General features: G+C 40.3%; 1 protein-coding gene across 1 annotated transcript in view; it reads right to left on the bottom strand.

Moving 5' to 3' along the window:
- The window catches only part of LOC126470853 (trithorax group protein osa-like), a 67,578-nt gene that overhangs the window by 26,940 nt on the left and 17,411 nt on the right, over nt 1–23,227 (bottom strand). The window contains exons 4-6 of the mRNA XM_050098869.1: nt 13,447–13,550; nt 13,236–13,356; nt 11,979–12,153 (exon numbers count right to left, since the gene is read on the bottom strand). Of these exons, the coding sequence (XP_049954826.1) occupies nt 11,979–12,153; nt 13,236–13,356; nt 13,447–13,550 (400 nt within the window). The remainder of the gene's footprint in view (nt 1–11,978; nt 12,154–13,235; nt 13,357–13,446; nt 13,551–23,227) is intronic.

Below are 23,227 nucleotides of genomic sequence, written 5' to 3'. Positions count from 1 at the left end.
CTGCCTTAATGTACTCAGTGACTTCCATACTATTGAATATCAAGATAAAGGCATCTGAATTTACAAGATCCCATCTACCCTCTTCACAATGTCTTTCACATCGACTACACCTTCTGGAGCCCACTCACATCACAATACCTCCTTGGGAATGTGAACGAGATCCCTGCAAGTCACAACACCTTTGCTGTAGTTCAACGTGTTGCACAGTTCAGTGTCTATTGCACACTCCCCGAAGCAGCTACCTTCTTGGAGATTAGCTGATGGTTGGGAACTAGAAGTTTACACTAACAATGTCGCATTGCACAAGCACTTTACTGTTTTTAAAGAGCCACAGGTTCCCTCAAAACCCTTTGGGATATAGGATGGGGAAACCTTCTCAAAACTACACTCTTTTCTTCTCACTATTAAAACCACTTTCTGATAATCAGCACGTGTTCTATTACTCAAGACAATACTTTTAGAATGAATCAGAAGGACTGGCTACATGAGCCCGTTTGTTAGATTGGGTACCTTCCAGCAGTCTACCTTTTCCACTGAGAGGAGGAAGGGAAAATTTCGAAGGATCCATTTTGGTCCCATGAACAGCTAGGGGAATAAAAGTTCACCTAGACAGAGCCCCACATAACAAAGTAAGCCTTATACAACAGAGGCACACCAGGTTCTTCAGAAGTTGCCCGCAAATGACTGTTCCACCTCATCAGCGCACAGCACACCTTGAGACTGAGGGGTTTCTAACAGCAGTTTGTACCATCCATGTGATCCGGGTGGTAAAGCCCATGACACACAACATTCCACCATCATGCTGCACAGTGGTTGCTGCAGCATGCCCAGAGCTTATGGTGACAGGCGACTGGTGACACTTACCAGTCCCCAGCTCAGGAACCTTAGAGTCACCAAGCCTGTACCCAGGAAACGAGTCCTGAGCCCCTGAGGGCCTTTCACAAAAGGCTGATGTCAGCCTCTAGATGGCCATTATTAAGGAAGCCAAGAGACTGACATAAAAAGGAGAAAAACCTTGACACTGTTTTGTGTTTTAATTATCATGTGATAAGATACAGATATCATCAGCTGTAAGAGTGTACAAGTCAAGTTACAAAAATGAATATAAACTCCAAATTGCATCTGTACAGAAATGTATCAGCCATCCATGTGATAAAAATAAAGCTGCATAAACAAAGTGAAAATTGGTATGCCAGCAGTAACGTATAAATTACATCCAGCCATCCCCCACATAAGTACATACCATACACTTACATTCATTTACCAATAAATGGCTCATTTACATATTCAGTAACTAATATATACAGATAATAACTGGGCCTGCTGCTATGAGTCAGTCAGAAAGCAAGCACATAATCAGTATGCTACTATGTTGAAATATTACTTGCAGGTGAAACTTTACACATTCATATTCACTCTGTATGTTCTTCCTTTTATATTGTGCCAGCAGCTTCAATGTTTCTGTACAAATAAAGATGTAACACCAGTTGTTACTTGTACGGTAAACAGCAAGTTTCCGCAAAGCACTATCAAACAAAAACCGAAAAAGAGCTGAAATAATTCCAAGCAGAAGGAAACGCCTGTTGTATGTAAAACGGGACTAATAAAGGAGACACATTGAAGCTGCTAACGTGTCACACAGCGTTCACTTGAGTAGTTGTGCTACTTCCAGCAGATTCAACAGTTTGCTACACTATAATATTTACAAGAAAGGTGTTGACAGATCAGACCAGATAACAGCACATTAGCCATTCAAAAGAAAACAGCTGAAATGTTTGGAAAAATTATTCTTTCACCTTTTTATGATCAGTGCTGCTAGTACTTTTTATCTGGTATTAGGAAACCAGGAATCAATGTTGAAAGGAAAAAATACAAATTAGCAAATTTTCTTCTGGAACTAGCAGTCACTTTTATCCCAAAAGAAGGTGAATCCAAACCTTGATTTTATAGAGTGTAACAAAGTAATCAGACAACAGAGGTGTAAATCCCCATGGAGAGACACTTTCTTGTGGTATGTTGTCTGAGTTGTGGAGCTCTCTAGATGCTAAACTGTTTCAAAATGTATCACACACAGACAAAATACATGTAATGTGTATGATGCGTTTCTTTTTTCAGATGACATAAACATGGTATTTTAATACAGATAATCCATGTTTTCATTTGATAAGATAGAATACAATAAATCTTTACATATATTTCAATAAACAAATGTCTAGATTTTTATGGAATAATTCAACGTATTTATTTTATTGTTCCAAAGAAGCAAGTTTTCAGAAATCCTCTAAAAATGATAGTGTGGATAGTCTGAGATAGACCTGAGAGACCAATCTTGAAAGTGTTAATAATGATCTATTTGTCACAATGTATTGTCCTTAACTATCTCCTTAAGTTGCAAGCAAGTGTCCAAGTGAACAGCTCAGAATTTGAATGTTAAAGTGCCCACAGCAAATGTTCCACTGTAAGGCTTTAAGTTCCAATAAAAAGAATTTTAAGGTCCAGAGCCATTAATTATTACATCATAAATATAACATCCACAAAATGATTTAAAATGTTTGTTAACAGACACATGAGAGAGATGGCAGAAATTGCAAGAAGTTCTTTGAGCAAGGTCGAAGGTTGCAGGCATGATAATCTGTAACTAAAAGGTGTCACAAACAACATAGTGAACACAGGGGTGATCAGCAACTGTAGCATACACATAAACATATCACATAAACAAGTACTTAAGTGCAGAACAAAACTAAATAACTATACACAGAATAACTGTCCCACTGAAATTATGTCTGCTACCTGAACTTGGTAAGTTACAGACTCAAAATACCCTAAAGCAAAGCAACTAATAATGAATTTTCTTATTTAAAGCCCTCAGGTCAATCAAATGAATACAGGCAAAAAAAGTGAGTACCAAATCCATGACAATTTTTCACCACAAAACAAATGGAATATTATATAAAACAAGCCAGTTACTTTCAGAATGAATTTTCACTCTGCAACAGACTATGCACTGATCCTTAGAACTGTGTGCTGGATCTCTGCCTTTTGCGTCTGATGTATGAACAAATAAATCACAAGGTTTCCAAAAGTGTGGGCATGTCACATACAGCTGTATGCATAAGAAGCACGAATTTCCCAAATTTAGTCCATACACTCATAGCAATTTTCCCTGTATTTTGTTGATGGTCACAGAAAATGCAAGTCACAACACAAACATTTCAGTTTGAATGGCATGTCCATTAGAGAATCATTGGGATGTGTGGCAACAGTGCATCTTCTCCTGTAAATTTTCCACTTCAAACTGAAGCTTTGATGATATTGTTCAACATCTTTTTCACTGCAACCCTGGTGCTGTTGCAAAGTAGTGGTGGATTTATGTTCCACAGAAGAATGATAGGCATGCCACTTTTCAATGTTGAAATGTGTCGTGGAATGCCTGGCAAATCGAGTTGAATAATTAAGAGCTTTTTCTTGATTCATTACAGTATCAATGGATTCATATGTTGTCACTCTACCTGGTGTTTCATTTTAGATGCAGGAATTGATGGCACTGACATCATTGGTATTGTCTGTTAATGTAGCACTTGCATGAGCAACTAGTGATTTTTGTGATTCTGTGTGATATTTGGTAGAACTTAGTGAATCAGTTCATCTGTAGCTGCTGTGATTTTATAGAAGTTTGTTGACAATGCATAAAGTTGTGCAAATTCATCAATTGCTATTTAAACATTCTAGTATCCAACAACTGTTTTGCAAATGTCCAGCAGATGCTTCATGTCGTAATTGCACATGTTAATTGGTCTTCAGAAATCAATGTCTGTAAATGTTGTAATAAAACTGATGATTTGAGACATGAGTTAATGTCATCAATGGCTGTTTTACATGGGATAACTGGTGGATTTTCCAAAATTTAGTTCCTGGCAAGCATTGCACACTTGAACCACACACATACATGACCAATTACTATTCCCAGTTTTTGGAAGGTTGTCGGGCCATGTAGACTAATTGACAGTAATTGCAAGTAACAGCATGCTGCATTGTCTGGTGAATGGTGTACTGATGGCCTAAGATGTCAATCAAACCTAAATTGGGATGTCTTGAAACTGCTTTGCACTGTTTGTATTGTTTAAACTTGTTTTCTGATGCATTCTGTGAATAACATGTCGGCACTTCAGATTACTGTCTTATGCATGTAACATCCTCACACATTGAAAAAAACACAGTTAACATTGTTGGCAAACATGACAATGCTCTTGCACATGCATTTTCCATTGTGAAGTACACACACTGTCAATTTTCAAGGTGCACTGTCAAATGAGTAACTATTTGACATTGTTCATGGATTGGAAATGATAAAATGCACCATACTATTTCATTCCTACTAATGTACCATTCCAGTTGATAGTGGTCGATTCCATTTATAGGTGCTGTTGCATTTACTGCTCCAAAAATTGCCATATCATTTCCTCCATTGAGATATTTGCAAATGTACTTTATCAGTTTCCCTGAATTGCAATACTCGACACTGATGAGTGCTTTGTATGTTTTTGAGAGTAATGGCGAGTACAGAAACGCCCAACAATTACAGAGTTCAGCATCATTGTTTCATACTTTTTAAGTGATGGATTTGCAGCCATCTTCAGTGGAGTGTCGTGTTACAGTGGATATCCTTCACTGCCACTGGTAGTCAGTCTCAGCAAGTAATGCTCCTAGGTATCATCTCATTCATTTCCCATTAGATTTGCATGGAGAATGGTTGTTGAATAAGCCACATGGACCATAAATAACATTTTGGTGACAACTTCAAAGAAGTCCTGATCACTGGTGATACCTGCTGTTTCTGCAGAGATGACACTATCAACCTGACATTGAGAGATCTTTTCTGTCAACTAAGGCAAAATGTTTACATGTGACAATTATATTTTGCCATTAAATGGAAAACAACCAACAGCATTTCTCTTCAAAACCGTGATGCTTGGAAATGAAATCCACTGAAGATTTCAATTTTTGTTTACAGCCTTGGAGAAATATAATGATGATCCAATGACAATTGACTAGTTAACAAAAGTTCTTTTATTTTATCTTGTGTAGGATTTCATGTGCATGTGATTTAAAAAGATCTGTGTGGGCCTATGCACAAACATGCGTTATTGCATCTTGTGCATACCCATGCATGTGCTGTGGACTACCTATAAATGTGGCCAGTAGTGTGACCATTTTGCTCAATTCACCGGGATTCACATTGCCATCTTTAACAACTGAAGCATATAAATGAAAGTACCCTTCACAATGCAACTTGGTTTCATGCAACTGATTGTAGAGTTGTCATTAGGTTTGGATTTTCCCATACATACAGACAATTTCATCATTTTCACAAATCATCATCAAAATGGCACTGACTGTTTTCCTAGTTTGCTATAAATGTATGTATTAATTCAGAAGCCTCAAAGAGTATATGCAGGGTGATAATGATTGAAGTACCAGTTTCAAAACTCAGTAAAAACCTAACCAAATTTGTACAGATTATTATTGAACAAGGGGAAAATGTTATGAATAAAAAATTATGACTAGATGGGACTGAAAGTGGCAGAATAAGCAAAATAAAAGACACAGGGTAACAGCTGTTCCTAATTTTGAACCTGAGATGCTCGGCATGCATGTCTCAAAGCAGTATTGCATGATACTGGTAAAGCTCTTCTACAAGAACAGTGATGTTTGCCAGTTGGGCTGAGTTGGGTTGTTTGGGGGAGGAGACCAGACAGCGAGGTCTTCGGTCTCATTGGATTAGGGAAGGATGGGGAAGGAAGTCGGCCATGTCCTTTCAAAGGAAACATCCCGGCATTTGCCTGTAGCGATTTGGAGAAATCACAGAAAACCTAAATCTGGATGGCCAGATGCGGGATTTAACCATTGTCCTCCCAAATGAGAGTCCAGTGTGCTAGCCATTGTGCCATCTCGCTTGGTGTGTCAGCTGCTTTGCAGAAAGTTCCAGGTGCTGAAGGGTACAAAAGTAGGCATTGGTCCAATTTTTGCCAAGGTTCTGGAGAAAATTATTATAAAATTCAAAAAGACAGGTTCTTCTGTAGTAAAGTGTGGCACAGGGAGAAAAACAACTGATCAAACATCAGTAGAAGTGACCACAGCATTGCAGGAGAGGTCACAAGGTGGTGTGTAAACATGCAGTCCATGGGGAATTGCCCAAACTTTGGACAAGAATGAGAGCATGGTGAATAAATTTTTACAAAACATCCTGCATTGCTATCCACAATTTTACCAATCTTCAGGAGTTGCTTCATGCTGACTTACCAATAACAAAAACGTTTTCTCTAGTGTTCTTACTTGCACGAAAGTGGACAATGAATGGCCATAGAACATTCTGCACACAGACAAAACCCATTTCCAACTACAAGGACATGAAAATACACAGAATTGCAGAATATGGTCGACGGGAAATCTGCTCACACATCCGTTACTGCTTCAATCTGCAACAGTAACTGCATGGTGCAGGTTGATAATATAAAGACCATATTTTCTGAGGAGATGGGTCCTGCAGGGCCTGTTACCTGTGCCATCACAGTTAAACACTGAATGCAAGGTGGTGCTCCTCTGCATATTGCACAGTCAGTGATGAAGATGCTGCAGAGGCACTTTGGAAATGCTAGAATTATCAGCTGTCATTTCCCTACAGCCTGGATGTTCAGATAATTTGATCTTTATCTATGTGACTTCTGTCTGTGGGGTAACCTGAAAGATAGTGTTTAGTGCTCTGATAACAAACACAGCTGATATGAATGCACACATTGAGCACCACATTCTGAACGTGAACCATGAGACACTCCAATCTGTTGTGCAACATGCCATTTTTAGATTTCAACTTGTGGCAGGAAACGGTGGACAGCAAATTGAACACATCTTGCGCCAGTCTTAAGACATGCTTTTTATGCCATTTCTTGGCCTTGTGAGGACTAAAACCAGATGTCGTTGTTGCTTTTTATGCAGTTTCTGGTCTCTGGACAGTTAAAAACCAATTTTTCCCATCCGACGTAGTACAACCATGTCACAGTGGATGGGCTTTGCTAACTTAAAGTACCACAACTATTGAATGCCAAACTTCTGCCATCATTACATAGTATGGTTGGTTTCATATGCAACTAACATCATGGCTGTCATATTGCGATTCATCTTTTGTTAGTAGCCAAAATCACTTACATTATGACGCTTAAGGTGCTGCCTAGTGGTAAAATTTTCAACCCCCCCCCCCCCCCCCCCAAAAAAAATAACGTTTCCCCCTTCTTCAATAATGTTTTATTGATATAAGATGTCATTCTGAGCAATGGTTCATTTTTTTTTTTTTTTTTTTAAATTTACATCATTTCTAAAATGGAATTCAAATGGTAATTACCCTGTACTTTACAGTGGCTCCCTGTTCTGAGATACACCTATCAAGATTACTGCTCAGAGGCAAAAACAAAGGCAAGAGTTTAACATTAACTATGTGGGATTACAGTACACAATTATCCATTTGCAATGAGATGACATACCAACAAAGGATAGAAGTCCTCTAATTTCTGTATACATTACATGTCAACAGATAAAATGTAGTTCTCTGAAAATTTCTGGACAGCAAAGATGCAAGAGATAAGGTTTTACAGCTTTGTAGCAAGAAAGGGAATAAATAATATAACAGCAATTACCATGTTTTGATTAACTTTAGAACATATCTTAAAATTCAGTATCAGAGAAATCATTCAGATCAGTGGTAACACTGTCTACAGAACTTTCTTCTGACTGTGCAAATTTTCAGTGTGGTGTAAGCCTTTCACTTGAACACATCTCCCACAGTTACAAGATCAATCACTTCCTGGAGCAAACTCTGCACATTTTAAATTCATTCCGCATGTGTAATTTCTGGATGTAACCTCTTCTTGCACTCACCTCCTCATGATAAAGATTGAATTTGTTGGAAAGGAGTATTAATTTTGCACATTTCTTCAGTTAGTTTTATCTTGCAAAGCACTTATTGACAATTTGTTCAAAGTCTCATCTATTTCAACCACACTTCAATAATAAATACAAATAACAATATACATTTATTGTCTAAGTGCAACTGAAATAACAAAGACTGCAAAAATGTCTGTTTCCTTTCATGGCAAACACTTGTAAACTACTACTGTCTTTCAAATCTTACCAAATGTGACTGTCGTTATGTCAGGTCTTCAACACACACAAAATTTTTGATCCAACATTGGATTCTTCTTTGGATTGTAAGCCTTATCAACACACTTTATGTACACTCCTGGAAATTGAAATAAGAACACCGTGAATTCATTGTCCCAGGAAGGGGAAACTTTATTGACACATTCCTGGGGTCAGATACATCACATGATCACACTGACAGAACCACAGGCACATAGACACAGGCAACAGAGCATGCACAATGTCGGCACTAGTACAGTGTATATCCACCTTTCGCAGCAATGCAGGCTGCTATTCTCCCATGGAGACAACCGTAGAGATGCTGGATGTAGTCCTGTGGAACGGCTTGCCATGCCATTTCCACCTGGCGCCTCAGTTGGACCAGCGTTCGTGCTGGACGTGCAGACCGCGTGATACGACGCTTCATCCAGTCCCAAACATGCTCAATGGGGGACAGATCCGGAGATCTTGCTGGCCAGGGTAGTTGACTTACACCTTCTAGAGCACGTTGGGTGGCACGGGATACATGCGGACGTGCATTGTCCTGTTGGAACAGCAAGTTCCCTTGCCGGTCTAGGAATGGTAGAACGATGGGTTCGATGACGGTTTGGATGTACCGTGCACTATTCAGTGTCCCCTCGACGATCACCAGTGGTGTACGGCCAGTGTAGGAGATCGCTCCCCACACCATGATGCCGGGTGTTGGCCCTGTGTGCCTCGGTCGTATGCAGTCCTGATTGTGGCGCTCACCTGCACGGCGCCAAACACTCATACGACCATCATTGGCACCACGGCAGAAGCGACTCTCATCGCTGAAGACGACACGTCTCCATTCGTCCCTCCATTCACGCCTGTCGCGACACCACTGGAGGTGGGCTGCACGATGTTGGGGCGTGAGCGGAAGACGGCCTAACGGTGTGCGGGACCGTAGCCCAGCTTCATGAGCCGGTTGCGAATGGTCCTCGCCGATACCCCAGGAGCAACAGTGTCCCTAATTTGCTGGGAAGTGGCGGTGCGGTCCCCTACGGCACTGCGTAGGATCCTACGGTCTTGGCGTGCATCCGTGCGTCGCTGCGGTCCGGTCCCAGGTCGACGGGCACGTGCACCTTCCGCCGACCACTGGTGACAACATCGATGTACTGTGGAGACCTCACGCCCCACGTGTTGAGCAATTCGGCGGTACGTCCACCCGGCCTCTTGCATGCCCACTATACGCCCTCGCTCAAAGTCCGTCAATTGCACATACGGTTCACGTCCACGCTGTCGCGGCATGCTACCAGTGTTAAAGACTGCGATGGAGCTCCGTATGCCATGGCAAACTGGCTGACACTGACGGCGGCGGTGCACAAATGCTGCGCAGCTAGCGCCATTCGACGGCCAACACCGCGGTTCCTGGTGTGTCCGCTGTGCCGTGCGTGTGATCATTGCTTGTACAGCCCTCTCGCAGTGTCCGGAGCAAGTATGGTGGGTCTGACACACCGGTGTCAATGTGTTCTTTTTTCCATTTCCAGGAGTGTATTTTAATCCCAAAAATTTTACAATTCTGTCTATCAAATGAAGGCCCCCTGTGAAATCATTTCATGCATTTAAGACATTAAGACATATGCCACTTGTGGCTTATAGGATATGGACAACAATCACACAATTCTAAAAAAGCGAGATCAAAAACGTTTTTTTCTAGAAATTGTGCAAATTATGAACACAAGTCTTCTTTCCTTAATATACTTGAAACTTCTTGGCAGTTTAGAGCCATACACTAAACCAGGACTTGAACCGTCACCTTTTGTGGCCAAGTGTTCTAGCAACTGAACTACTTGAACATGAATCACGATCGGCCCTCAAAGCTTCACTTCTGGCAGTAACTGATAATATCCTTATTCTGAGACAAAGTTCCATATCAATCATACGTTTCCATTCAGTATACTTCTGCACATATTCTATATAGTATCTAAGGTGAAAAGGCACATGCTTTTGCTGTGGCAATCTGCTGTCTTGTCACGATTTCTTCTCCTCTGGGACTCTCTTTAAAATTGCATGAAATTCTTAAATACCTCGTATGTGATCCTTTCATTTTCCTCTGTGCGTACTGGAATTTAGTAGCATTAGCTAACAAACATGAGCAAGGAAGTACTCAGGAGGAATCTACATTCTCCTTGCCAATTATTTAATCCAGTGACTACATAAGTGACTCAAAGTCACAACACAGTTTGAAAGCCATACTAACAGCAACTGAATGAATCAAGCATAGTATTACTAAATAATACATGTCAGTGATAGGTATCACCTGAGTAACTGTTGTTTTTTATGGTGCTGCCTGAATGACAGCCATGTCATAATTGACACTGTGTTAACTGTATGCATTTACTGCCCTGGACTGAATTCTAATTGGCATTGGCAATTACAGAAGAAGAAAGTACAAGGGTTGGGGGAACTGACATTCTCCTGGCGACTGCCACAACTGTTGTATCCCAGAATATGTAGTCATAACTTATCTTGTGGAGAGGAATGGTCCTGGTCCTGGTGGTGGTGGTGGTGGTGGTATTTTCAATCCACGTCTGCAATGTAATGCTTGTCACATTTTTATTTCTAGTGGGAGTCAATAGAAAATTCATGTTGCGGCACCATAAATAAAATACTTTTTTTAACCTTTGTTACATGGTTCATGTCAGTTAGTCTGAACTCTCATGCAAAATTCATTTATGCCATCTGCACTCTAGTTCTCTCCCTCTCCCCCCCCCCCCCCCCCTTCCACCATACAGAAATAAAAGAACATCAAACAATACTGTAGAGCAGTAAACAGAGACAGCTCCTTTGATTGCTCTTCATATTACAGTTGTTACATTACAGTTTGAATGTTGTAAGCAAAAATTTGTAGTGGAGAAAAAACAATGCAACAATTACTTTACTTCACACAGACTGGGTATACAGACTTAAATACAAATTAGTGAAGAAAAACAAATACAAAATGCATGGAGTTAAAACATCATTACTCAATACAACAACAACAGCTCAACATACTAAAAAAATTTCAAAAAAGTGCAAAGAAATAAATCTATGGGAAGAAACAGTAGATGGTAAAATATAAGCAGCATCTTACAGCAACAATTCAAATTTTGATTATGTGAAATATTTTAACATCAACTTTTCCTCAGCATAGACCAAGCAGTGCAGACAATATTCCATTTGTTGGTAATTCTATGTAAGCCACTTACCACAGCTTAAATGTGTTGTGGTGGAGTTCACATTTTTCATTCCCCTGCGAAAATGGCAGAGGAACAGAGCACAAATAGTACACTTGTAATCCTCCGGTGAGAATGACTACACCACTGCACAGGAGCTTGCACAAGATTCATTCATTAATATTACACATTACCTGCAGTTTCTTTCTCCAAACATAAACATTTTCCAGGAAGAACCACTCTGGCTGTTCTCCAGAGTAATAAATAAACACAAACAAAAATATCTGACTTTCTCTCCTCCAAATATGGGGCAATTTTATTACCATTCTATCCCCCCCCCCCTCCCTCACTATTGTTTCACGACTGCTGCCTCACTACACTGTCCTCTCATATACTTCGTTGTTTCCAACTAAGGGATGTTTACCTTTCAGAGATCTGTGGTACTTCTCTTTTCTATTATTCTGAAGCAAAAATTAGTCACAAATGCGTGTCAGTGAACAATACGGAACAATACATATCCTGACAACACATTACAAGAAGTCAATATCAGATCACTCCATGATAAAATACATGCACATGGGTTTATATACTGAGGAACTCGAAGCCAACCTTTCAGTCTCAGAAGCGTAGGGAGGATACATAGGCCGAGCAGGTGGATATGAGCTGCTGGGAGAGTACTGCTGATTGAATTCCTGCCCCATATTCGTTGGTTGTCCACGACTATGGGGATACTGATCCGGATACTGAGAGTACCCAGACTGGCCTTGATAGCCTTGCTGAATTCCTGCAAAAATTCATATTAACCAGAGTACCATTCCAAAACTGTACTATATTTGTAGTAAATTGTAATCAGTGTAATTTGGATATTCTATATATTGCAAATTAAAAGAATTACTGAGATGAGCAACTTACTGAATATCAATAACAAACAATGCAACAATTACTTTACTTCACACAGACTGGGTATACAGACTTAAAGACAAATTAGTGAAGAAAAACAAATACAAAATGCATGGATTTAAAACATCATTACTCAATACAACAACAACAGCTCAACATATTAAAAAATTTTCAAAAAAGTGCAAAGAAATAAATCTATGGGAAGAAACAGTACAAAAAGAGGTAAACCAGCAAGCAAGCAACAACACTGGACAGAATCACACAGAAACCATTCTACAGTTAGCCACCCATTCCCTCCCATGTTTTAGGAAACAACACAATTCCCTTTATGAATTTTTGCCACTCAAGCTAACATATATAGGCAAATTAACAAGGAAATTAGTTTTCTTAGAAGACTAAAGTGTCAGTTCATGCTGACATGTGAAATGGAACAAAAAGTAATAAACAGAAAGCAAAAGGAAAACTCACACTGAAGCGTGCGACCAAGAACATCTAGGGAGGGTTACCTTGGGGACGAGAGGGGCCTCCAGAAGGGCAGTAAGGATTGGGCCTCTGCCCAGTCGCCACGTTGTCAAAAGGGTTGGAAACGCTAATGTTATCCCCCACACCTTGCATCGGCACCCCCACACCTAGCACAATAAGCAACTGCTGTCACAAATTCCCCCAACAGGTTGCAGTCAAAATCAAGTTATGAGTTTTACAGATAAAAGCAGAGAAGGAAGATCAAACTTAAAAGTATGTTTTCTCATGGCCTCCATAGCTACTAACAAATCAAATTATAAACACAAAAATGCAAAGCAATCTCTTACATTATACTATATTTTAAAAATTAAGCTCAAAATGAGGCACAGATGTAATACAAAATAAAGTATCAATAAATGCCTACCCATGAGGAGCACTTTACTTTCAGATTATGATAACCCTATCTTTCTCCCCCTTCAATGGCACCAAAGAGTGGTCACACACCTAAAATAACAAATATAAAAGCAACAATTCCTGCCACAACTTGCTGGTCTACCTCAGCAGGGGAGAAATATTTATCCAGCAATCTGAAGCAGATATCTACATGTGACATAGTATTTTGATACTGAGTTTATAAAAAATGAAGATTGTGCATTACAAATTTATCAGAATTTCAGATTTTTGCCTCTGGAAATTGTACAAAAGCAGTGCAAACTGGACTCCTCAGAAGATATGGGAAATAGTCTCTTAACTGTAATATCAAAATATTTTCTCCACTTGAACCAGCTGCTGGAAATGAATCCTGTGAATTTGATGAGCCTGTAATTGAAAGAATCCTTTATCACACACAAATGCTTCAACAAGTGAAGTACAATAGTCGAAATCTGAATCAGTAATTGCTCCAAGTATTCACAAACTACAGAAGTGTCAAATTGCTTTTTATAACAATCTGCTTAATAGTCTCTCAAAAAGATTTCATATTACAGTAAAGTATTACCTTTTCTCAGCAAGGAACAGAAAAAAAACTGTGTGTAAATTATAGGAACATACATTCAGTCAGTATGTGAAAATGTCGAAGGTGTTATACAGGGAAATACATTTTTCAGAAATTTCACACCAAATCATTAGCACAGCAAAATAACTAACAATGTTTTGTCTTGGAATCATCACTGATTCATGCACATGCACATAGAGACCTGTCAACAAGTCAAAGAGGACAATTAAATTAACCATCAACATGAACTTGCTGAAAAAAGGGGAGGTGTTGAGGAGCAGATGGGGAAAGGATTCAGCTGTGGCCTTGTTTAAGGAGCTTAGGGAAAGAAGACAATGGTAACTCAAACAGCGCTAAATCAAGAAGTTTGGATTGTAGACTTGAATATCAGCAGCCCCAACATAAAGTGGGTCCAATGTATGAATCTTATCACTCAGTGCTAACAAAGATTCACGATGATCAGCATTAGTATATATACAAGGAGAGGGGAAAGGGGCTACATCGCGGGTACTGCTGCATATTTAGCAGTCACAGTGGACACAAAATTCTACAAGACATTCAGACCAGGACCTGCATATTAAGATGTTCATCAAATACTGGGACTGTCTGCACGTGCTGAGCTATTGAATAAAAATCAGTTTGTTATGTGGCAGGAATTGCTCCACTATACAAAAGCTGTTCTTTTCCATTCTGTTTGGAATTATAATTCTGGAGGGAACTTTATAACATATTTGGAGCAATGCTGTACAAGGGCTTACTGAAAAGTACGCCTGCAATGATTTTTTAAATAAAATTAATGTTGTTACCATTCTACACTTTTATTCTTTGTGTCTACATATTTGCAACCCTCTGCCACTAGAGGGCTCCGAATTGTAGTGTACAGCATGGCAGTATGTAATGTAACTGTGTGCCACTAGAGGGCTCCGGATTGTAGTGTACAGCATGGCAGTATGTAATGTAACTATGTCGGTGTGTGAGAAACTGAATGCTGTAATCGATTTTTGAATTTGAAGAGTTCGTCCAACCTCTTCTTTAGCATGACAATGCCAAATCACACACGAGCACAGTGAAATCTGCTGTAATCCGATGCTTAGGGAAATCACTGTCGGTCGATCGTCCTCCACACTGTTCTGACTTGGTCCCATCTAACTTTAATCTTTTTCCAAAACTAGAAGAACACCACCAAGGCCTTCAATTTCATGCTGATGAATCATTGCAAGTAGAGGAATAATATCTCTATTATTAACTGTTATTCCATTCTAAAACAATGCATGGAAAAAACCAACAACTATACCTTTCCGTGCAAGCTCTGATTTCCCTTACTTTATTATGATGATCATTTCTCCCTATGTAGGTCAGTGTCAACAAAACATTTTCACATTCAGAGGAGAAAGTTGGTGATTGAAATTTCATGAGAAGTTACTGTGACTGTGAAAAACACCTTTGTTTTAATGATGTCCACCCCAATCCTGTATCATGTCCATGACTCTCTCCCATATTTCTCGATACTACAAAATTTGCTGCCCTTCTTTGAACTTTCTCAATGTGCTCCATTAATCGAACCATGTAACGATCCGACGCCGTGCAGCAGTACTTCAGAAGAGGATGGACAAATGCAGTGCAGGCAGTCTCTTTACTAGATCTGCTGCATCTTCTAAGTTTTCTGCCAATAAAACACAGCCTTTGGTTTGTCTTCCCCACAACATTTCCTATGTATTTTCTTCCAATTTAAGTTGTTCGTTATTGTAATTCTTAGGTATTTAGTTCAATTATGGCCTTTAGAGCTAACTGACTTATAGTGTAACCGAAGTTTCATGGATTCCTTTTAACACTTATATTGATGATCTCTCACTTTTTTCTTGTCAAGTGCTGCATACTTAAAAATGATTTAATTACATAATTGATAATGGCACTGGCAGATGATGAAAATGATGTCATGAAGAGAATGTGGCACATCTTTATGTTACATTAGCATACTGGGGAAAAAATTAGTCACCCCCCAAAACAGTACAATGCTAATACTGCACAACATTTCTAGCTTTCACAATCACTCCAGTTTTGCAAGGAAGAGAACCTGTAAGTTTCTTCAGGTGTGACATACCTAACTGAAGCCACTCAGTTATGGTTAAATCCTGTATAGCTACCAAAATGTGGGGAGGCTGACTGTCATTTCACCCATTATTCCAAACCTTCCCACACAGTTTCTATGGGATTACCATCAGATGATTTAGTACACCAACTGAAATGCAGTAAGGCCCCAAGTCTTCATCAAACCAAGCACATATGCGTGAAACCCAGTGAACACAACTGTTATTGTGTTGAAAGAGGGGAGTGTCCACAGCATTCTCATCATGGCTATGAGGAAAGGGTGACATTTAGTCACTCACAGTGTTGAAATCAACATCCCAGCTCATGTTCACAGTAACCCGAATGGGGGATTCCAAGTAATGGTACGAAAAAATACCACCAAAACATCACAGAACTACCTCTTGCCTCCACACACTGCCTCATCAGGGTGTCACTGCTCCCAATGCCTTGCACTGTGTAAAAGAGGTCAAATCGCAACTCGACAGACCACACTACTCACCTCCATCCCGCTGATGTCCAGTTTGTGTGTGTTGTCTGCCCCATTAGCTGAATGGTCAGTGCATTGGATTGCCACACACAGGGGCCCGGGTTCGATTCCCGACTGGGGCAGAAGATTTTCTCCCCTCAGCGACTGGGTGTTGTGCTGTCATCATCATTTCATCCCCATTCTCAACACGAAGGTCACCCAATGTTGCGTCACACTCAATAAGACCTGCACTTGGCGGCAGAACTTCCCAACTGGGAACTCCTGGCCACTGACACCAAACGATCATTTCCATTTTTTGTGTGTGTTTGGTCCACTGAAGAAGTGCAGCTTTATGTACCGCTCTGAGCAAAGGCCTCTCATGAGTTACACAATTCCAAACGTTCTTTGCACACACTTCCCTTCATACAGTTTTCTTTGAAACTGATTGAGATGGACCACCACTCACCCACGGCACCAAGCCATGTTAAATTTGAAACCTATCATCATTGAAAAGGCACAACACTCACCTCTGGACCCTGTATGTTAAGAGCTTTTTATGACCACTGTTCTTACACTGTGTTACATCACTGTGAGTGATAAACCTGTCAATGAACCACTCTGCCAATGATTAAAACCAACTTTCCGTATGCTATCATTGAACGTTATGAATACTGACCTACTCTCAACTCTGCTAAATTACTGCACAATCAATATCTCAATTTTCTTTAAAATCTTTATAGATTTACTATCACATCAGAAGTAACTAAAATAACAGAATAATGAAGGGAAGCATATGGTTTATCTTGTCATTTCACAAGAGTTTGCAGAATATGTTATTTGTAGAGAAAGAATGAGACAACCAATGCCTACATAAGTCAAATGCATCAACTGATACTAACTTCCAAAATGTATCATCAATCGTTTACTGGTACACACATCAAAAAAAGTTTTGCATCACCCCGGTTCCCAGAACTCCTGAAGACAGATGGTGAATGGGGATATTGTATCATAGACACAGTCCCTTTGACTGTTCAGAGATGCCACTAAACACGCCCAAAGATGTAAACAACCATGCATGGACACCACCTATTAGATGGAGGGTGTCCGGCAGCTGATCAATTCCAGTCATCCAACCAGGACGGAGGTACACAGCTCAAGTTTTCTGTAGTTCAACCATGCCTAGACAGCCAATACCGTGATTTGATCACATCTGCATTGTTACTTTATGCCAGGAAGGGCTCTCAACAAGAGAAGTGTCCAGGAGTCAAAGAGTGAACCAAAGCGATGTTGTTCGAACATGGAGGAGATACAGAGAGACAGGAACTGTTGATGACACGCCACGCACAGGCCGCACAAGGGCTACTACTGCAGTGGATGACCGCTGCCTATGGAATATGGCTCAGAGGAACCATGACAGTAAGTCCACCATGATGCACAAAGCTTTTCGTGCAGCCACAAGACGTCATGTATCAGACAATCATCGGCGACATGTTTGGAGGCAACCGGTCAGGCTGAACGCCTTATACACACTGTCCAGCGAGTGCTGCAATGTGGAGGTTCCGTGACGTTTTGGGATGGCATTATGTGGGGCCAACGTACATCGCTGGTGGTCATGGAAGGGGCCGTAACGACTGTACAATACGTGAATGCCATCCTCCCACCAATATTGCAACCATATCGGCAGCATATTGGCGAGGCATTCGTCTTCATGGACGACAATTCACGCCCCCTTGTCATCTTGTGAATGACTTCCTTCAGAATAACAACATCACTCGACAACAGTTGCCAGAATTTTCTCCAGACATGAACCCTAGCGAACATACCTGGGACAGATTGAAAAGGGCTGTTTCTGGACAACGTGACCCACCAACCGCTCTGAGGGATCTACGCTGAATCGCCATTGAGGACTGGGACAATCTGGACCAACAGTGCCTTGCTGAACTTGTGGACAATATGCCATGATGAATACAGGTATGCATCATTGCAAGAGGATGTGCTACTGCATATTAGAGGTACCGGTGTATACAGCAATCTGGACCACCACCTCTGAAGGTCGCACTGTATGTTGGTACAACACGCAATGTGTGGTTTTCATGAGCAATAAAAAAAGGTGGAAATGATGTTTATGTTGATATCTATTCCAATTTTCTATACAGGTTCCAGAACCGAGGTGATGCAAAACTTTTTTTGATGTGTGTATTTTGAGATTGGGGCAAAAAATAAAATATCCATTTCACTTTAAACACAAGAATAACGAAATTATGTTTGTGGGACAAAATTTCTGTTTATTATAATCCCCCCCACCACCACCACACACACACACACACAAACTCTTTCTCAGCTCTCATACGACAATGACTGTGTAGATGTGTTAAACATGAAACTACATTCTCTGTGTCATTTAGTAGAGCACATGGAATGATAATTTAGTCTGTGTACACTATTTAGCTTGTCGATATGTCTCAAAGAGTCACTTCAAAAGTAAACTGTGTGCACTTTATCATCTTAGGGCAAGGCAGGATGTCTAAGTGGGAAGATGCCCACCTGCTAACATACATCACAGTAATGTCATTTGTACATCTGTCACGAGACAGGAGAGAGAGAGAGATATGCCTTGTAGTTGTCATTGACAGTTAACAGTTCTAGCTAATGTGTCTAACATATACATTATGGCTAATATACAGGGTGAGTCACTAACTATTGCCACCTAAAATAACTCCAAAAGTATGATAGAAGCCGAAAAGTTTGTGGGACAAAAGTTGCATGGGAAAAACAGGGACCATAATATGACGTTGGTTTTTTGTTGCTATGTGGGGTCACTTCAGAGATATGAAGGTCAACTTTGTTTTTTCAAATGGAATGCCGTAGTTTGGTACTTATTTTCTGACAGTGGCTATCAAGATGAATCCAATGATGTGTAATAGTAAGGTCTTTGAAGGTCAACGAAGGTCACAAAGGTGGCATGAACGTCCATTTACAGAAGATGTTGTAAGTGATGACCATTGGTATCAATGCAGTGCTGCAATATTCTTATCATGGATTTAGTGGTATTCCTTAACACTTTGGCACTTATCGAAGCACGTGCTCTGACAATTCTCTCTCGCATATCTTCAGTGTAGTTGGAATGTCTTTATAAACTATGTCTTTTACGAATCCCCACAAGAAAAAATCCAGAGGCGTCAAGTTTGGCGAACGAGGCTACCACGACACATTTCCTCCGTGTCCAATCCAATGATTTGGGAATTCTCTCTGCAACTCATTTCTAGCCATCAGCGAAAAATGTGTCGGACACCCATAGTGTCGATACCACATTCTGTTCTTTGTTCCTGAAGGTATTTCTTCCAACAACAGACTTAATGTTCCTTGCATGAATGTGGTGTACTTCCTACCATTAAGATTTCCTTTGATGAAATAGGTGCCTGTAATTCTGGCCTCTAGAATCCCACACCACACATTCAGCGACCACAGTTTTTGGTGTGCAACTTGCTGCAGCCAACATGGGTTTTCAGTTGCCCAATAATGCATGTTATACAAATTAACATTTCCACGGTTCGTGAATGAGGCCTTGTCATTAAATAAAATCAAATTCAAAAATGTGTCATCACTCTGAATCTGAAATTGAGCCCATTGGCAGAATTCAATGTCACCCATACAATCCGTACCAGTTAATTGTTGGTGGAGACTGATATGGTAAGGATGATATTTATGCAGAACACGAACAACACTACTCTGGCTCATGCCAGATTCCCTTGTGATTTGATGTGAACTAACACAAGGATCTCGAGCCACAGTGGCAAGAGTACCAATTTCCATTTCCTTGTTAGTAACTTTGCTTTGCCGGATATGTTTCCCATGCGTTAAAGACCCAGTTGTTCTCAATTTATTATACACACATTTAAGTGTATGACATGTAGGGTGGGTACATGGAGGATATCTTTCGGTGTATAAGTATCTAGCTCTCACTGAATTTCGTTGGCATTCTCTGTAAATGAGAAGCATATCGATTTGTTCTTCGAAGGAATACATCATTAACATTCGCTTGATTTGACATTACTAGTCTTACAGTTTCTGTTAGTGTTTTATTGTGAAACCGTCGAATGGTGTTTACATGTCAATGGTACATTAGATGGATACGCATATTCGGTGAATATTTATTATTTGCACGATATACAAGAGAGAATTGTCAGAGCTTGTGTTTCAATCAGTGCCAAAGTGATAAGGAATACCACCAAATCCATGATGATAAGATTGCAGCACTGCACTGATACAAATGGTCATCACTTCAAACACATTCTGTAAACCGATGTTCATGCCACCTTTTTGACCTTTGTTGAACTTCAAAGGCCATAGTGTTACACATCATTGGATTCGTCTCGATAGCCACTATCAGAAAATAAGTACCAATCTATAGCGTCCCATTTAAAGAAACAAAGTTGACCTTCATATCTCTGAAGCACCCCACCTAGAAACAAAAAACTAATGCCATATCATGGCCCCCGTTGTCCCATGCAACATTTGTCCCACAAACTTTTCAGCTACTCTCATTCTTCCAGAGTTATTCCAGGTGGCAATAGTTAGTGACTCACTCTGTATATCCAAGGAGAAAGCAAGAGAGCTGCTTAATGACTTTCCAAAGGCAACTGAGAGAACTGTGTCAAATCAGATGCCACATGACTGTCTCTGTATAGTCAGTTTCATCTCTAGACATATGTTATTGACAACAGTAGACCTTAAATCAACTCTGTACATTGACAGGTTTGGTAAGGGATCATCTAGAATGAAACTTCTACCAAAAGCATTCGGATCTCTTTGCCAGTAGATGCAGAATTTGTCTGACACCTGACAATTGTCATCACAGAAGATTGTAGAGACTACCAGGTACCAACACACATCTCGGGCATGCCAACCGATAGGTTCAGCGCGGAGGTGGCTCAGTCACGCTGTGGACTGGTACCATGTATAAATGTCAGGCACCTCTCACTGCTACTGAGGGTAATTTGAACATTGCGCAGTACTGAGGAAGGAATCTCCTACCTCATCAGAGAGAGGCTAATCTGAGCTGTAATGTGGCTACCACCTTACAGACAGCTTGTCAAGGAGGATCAAAGTATGTTATAATACACGTAGTGGAGCAACTGCATACTGAATGTTATCCAGAAACAGATTTTAATTCACACTCGCTAAAATGTGCATTTACAAAGCTAAAATGTATGTTTATAAACAGATTGCCTTTATTTTGTTGTTATTTTATTTCACAATATTTACCATTTTTATTTTCATAATGTTAATTCTTTTACTCCCTGTTCCCCTCGAATCTACGAGTGAACACGATCACAGATATGTGGGTGATGTGAAACTTTTTTTTTTCTTTTTGAGCAATTTAGATGAACATGTGTGCTACATTTGATGTTCACTGAGAGGAAATTAAATTATTCCGTGAAGGATCAATTTAAAAATCCTTACACTGAATATGCACAAGTCCAGTTACAGTGATGTGACCACCACCTATGTTCGATGTCAACATACAGTAACCACTCACAGACAGCAGATGGCAGCAGAGGGTATATAAGGTGTGTCAGGGGGCACATGGGAAACAGTGCAGTCATTGTCCTAATTTGAAAATGGAGCAATTTATCTGACTCCCAAAAGAGCATGTTTATTGGTTTTCAGGCCAATGGCGGAAGCATTCTGAAATGGCTAAGTTTGTAAATTGTTCACACGTCACCGTGGTTAAAGTATACCATGCATAGCAAAATGGCGCTATTCAAAACTGGCACCAAGGAACTGTGGTTCAACACAGGCCATAGATGACAGAGGTGAACAATGGTTGTAGAAAGTGTAGGATTGAATAGATCTGCAACTGCTGAGCAACTGACTGCTCTGATGAACCAAGGGATTACCAACAGTGTCTCAACAACCTTTTAGTATACATTGCTGTGCATGCGGCTTCACAGTAGGCTGTATTTTGCACACCAATGCTACTACTGGAAGTCTACTGAATGGTGTCAGGTGGCCTTTTCTGATGAATCATGTTTTACGCTTCATCATGCAGATGGTAGTTGGCACGGATGGCGTGAAACGTCTAAAAGTGAAGGGCCCAGGCCAGAGGAGGGAGCGTTATTGTCTGGGGTACATTTTTGTGGCATTCCCTTGATGATCTTGTCATTCTGGATGGTACAATGGATCACCACAACTATGCAAATACCCTTGGGAACCATGTCCACCCCAATACACAGTTTGTTTTTTTTCCTCAGCACAGTCATCTACCAGCATGACAATGCAACATGTCATACAACTCTGAGTGTAGCTGCATGCTTTGAAGAGTGCCAGGATGCATTTACCACACTACCCTGGCCACCAAATTCACCAGTTAAATCCAATCAAGAATCCGTGGGACTATCTCAATCGGCCTGTCTGCGTAATGCGTCCACAGCCTAGGAACCCAGTGCAGCTGGCCATGGCACTGGAGTTGGCATGGCTCTTCATCCCTGTTCGTTCCTTTCAGAACCTCACTGACTCTCTCTCTGCCCACCCACACTGCAAAAGGTGGTTGTTCATGCTTCTCACAGGTGGTTGCATTGATGTGACTGGATCATACATTACCTCACGGAATTTAACTCCAGTAATATTAAACACGCTAATGGCTTCTCACTGACTAGTATCTTCAATTTTGTTATATGATTTGATGCGTATATTGTACAATGTGTACCATCAGTAAGTACTGACAGTACACAGCCTCAACAACATATAAATGTGTATTTTTAACTGTGCTTTTTAGCAATGCACAAGAGTTAAAATTTATTCCCTTGTATAATACTTATTTCATGCATCAACACATACCAATACTATTATCAACAACTAATAAAAATCTTTTTTACTTCACACCACCAGCACCAAAAGCGTGAATGATGCTACTGTCACTTGTTGCCGTTATCTTACAATGGAAAA

The sequence above is a fragment of the Schistocerca serialis genome, chromosome 3 (genome assembly GCF_023864345.2).
Source record: "Schistocerca serialis cubense isolate TAMUIC-IGC-003099 chromosome 3, iqSchSeri2.2, whole genome shotgun sequence".
NCBI lineage: Eukaryota > Metazoa > Arthropoda > Insecta > Orthoptera > Acrididae > Schistocerca > Schistocerca serialis.
This window is presented reverse-complemented; position numbering and strand designations above follow the sequence as displayed.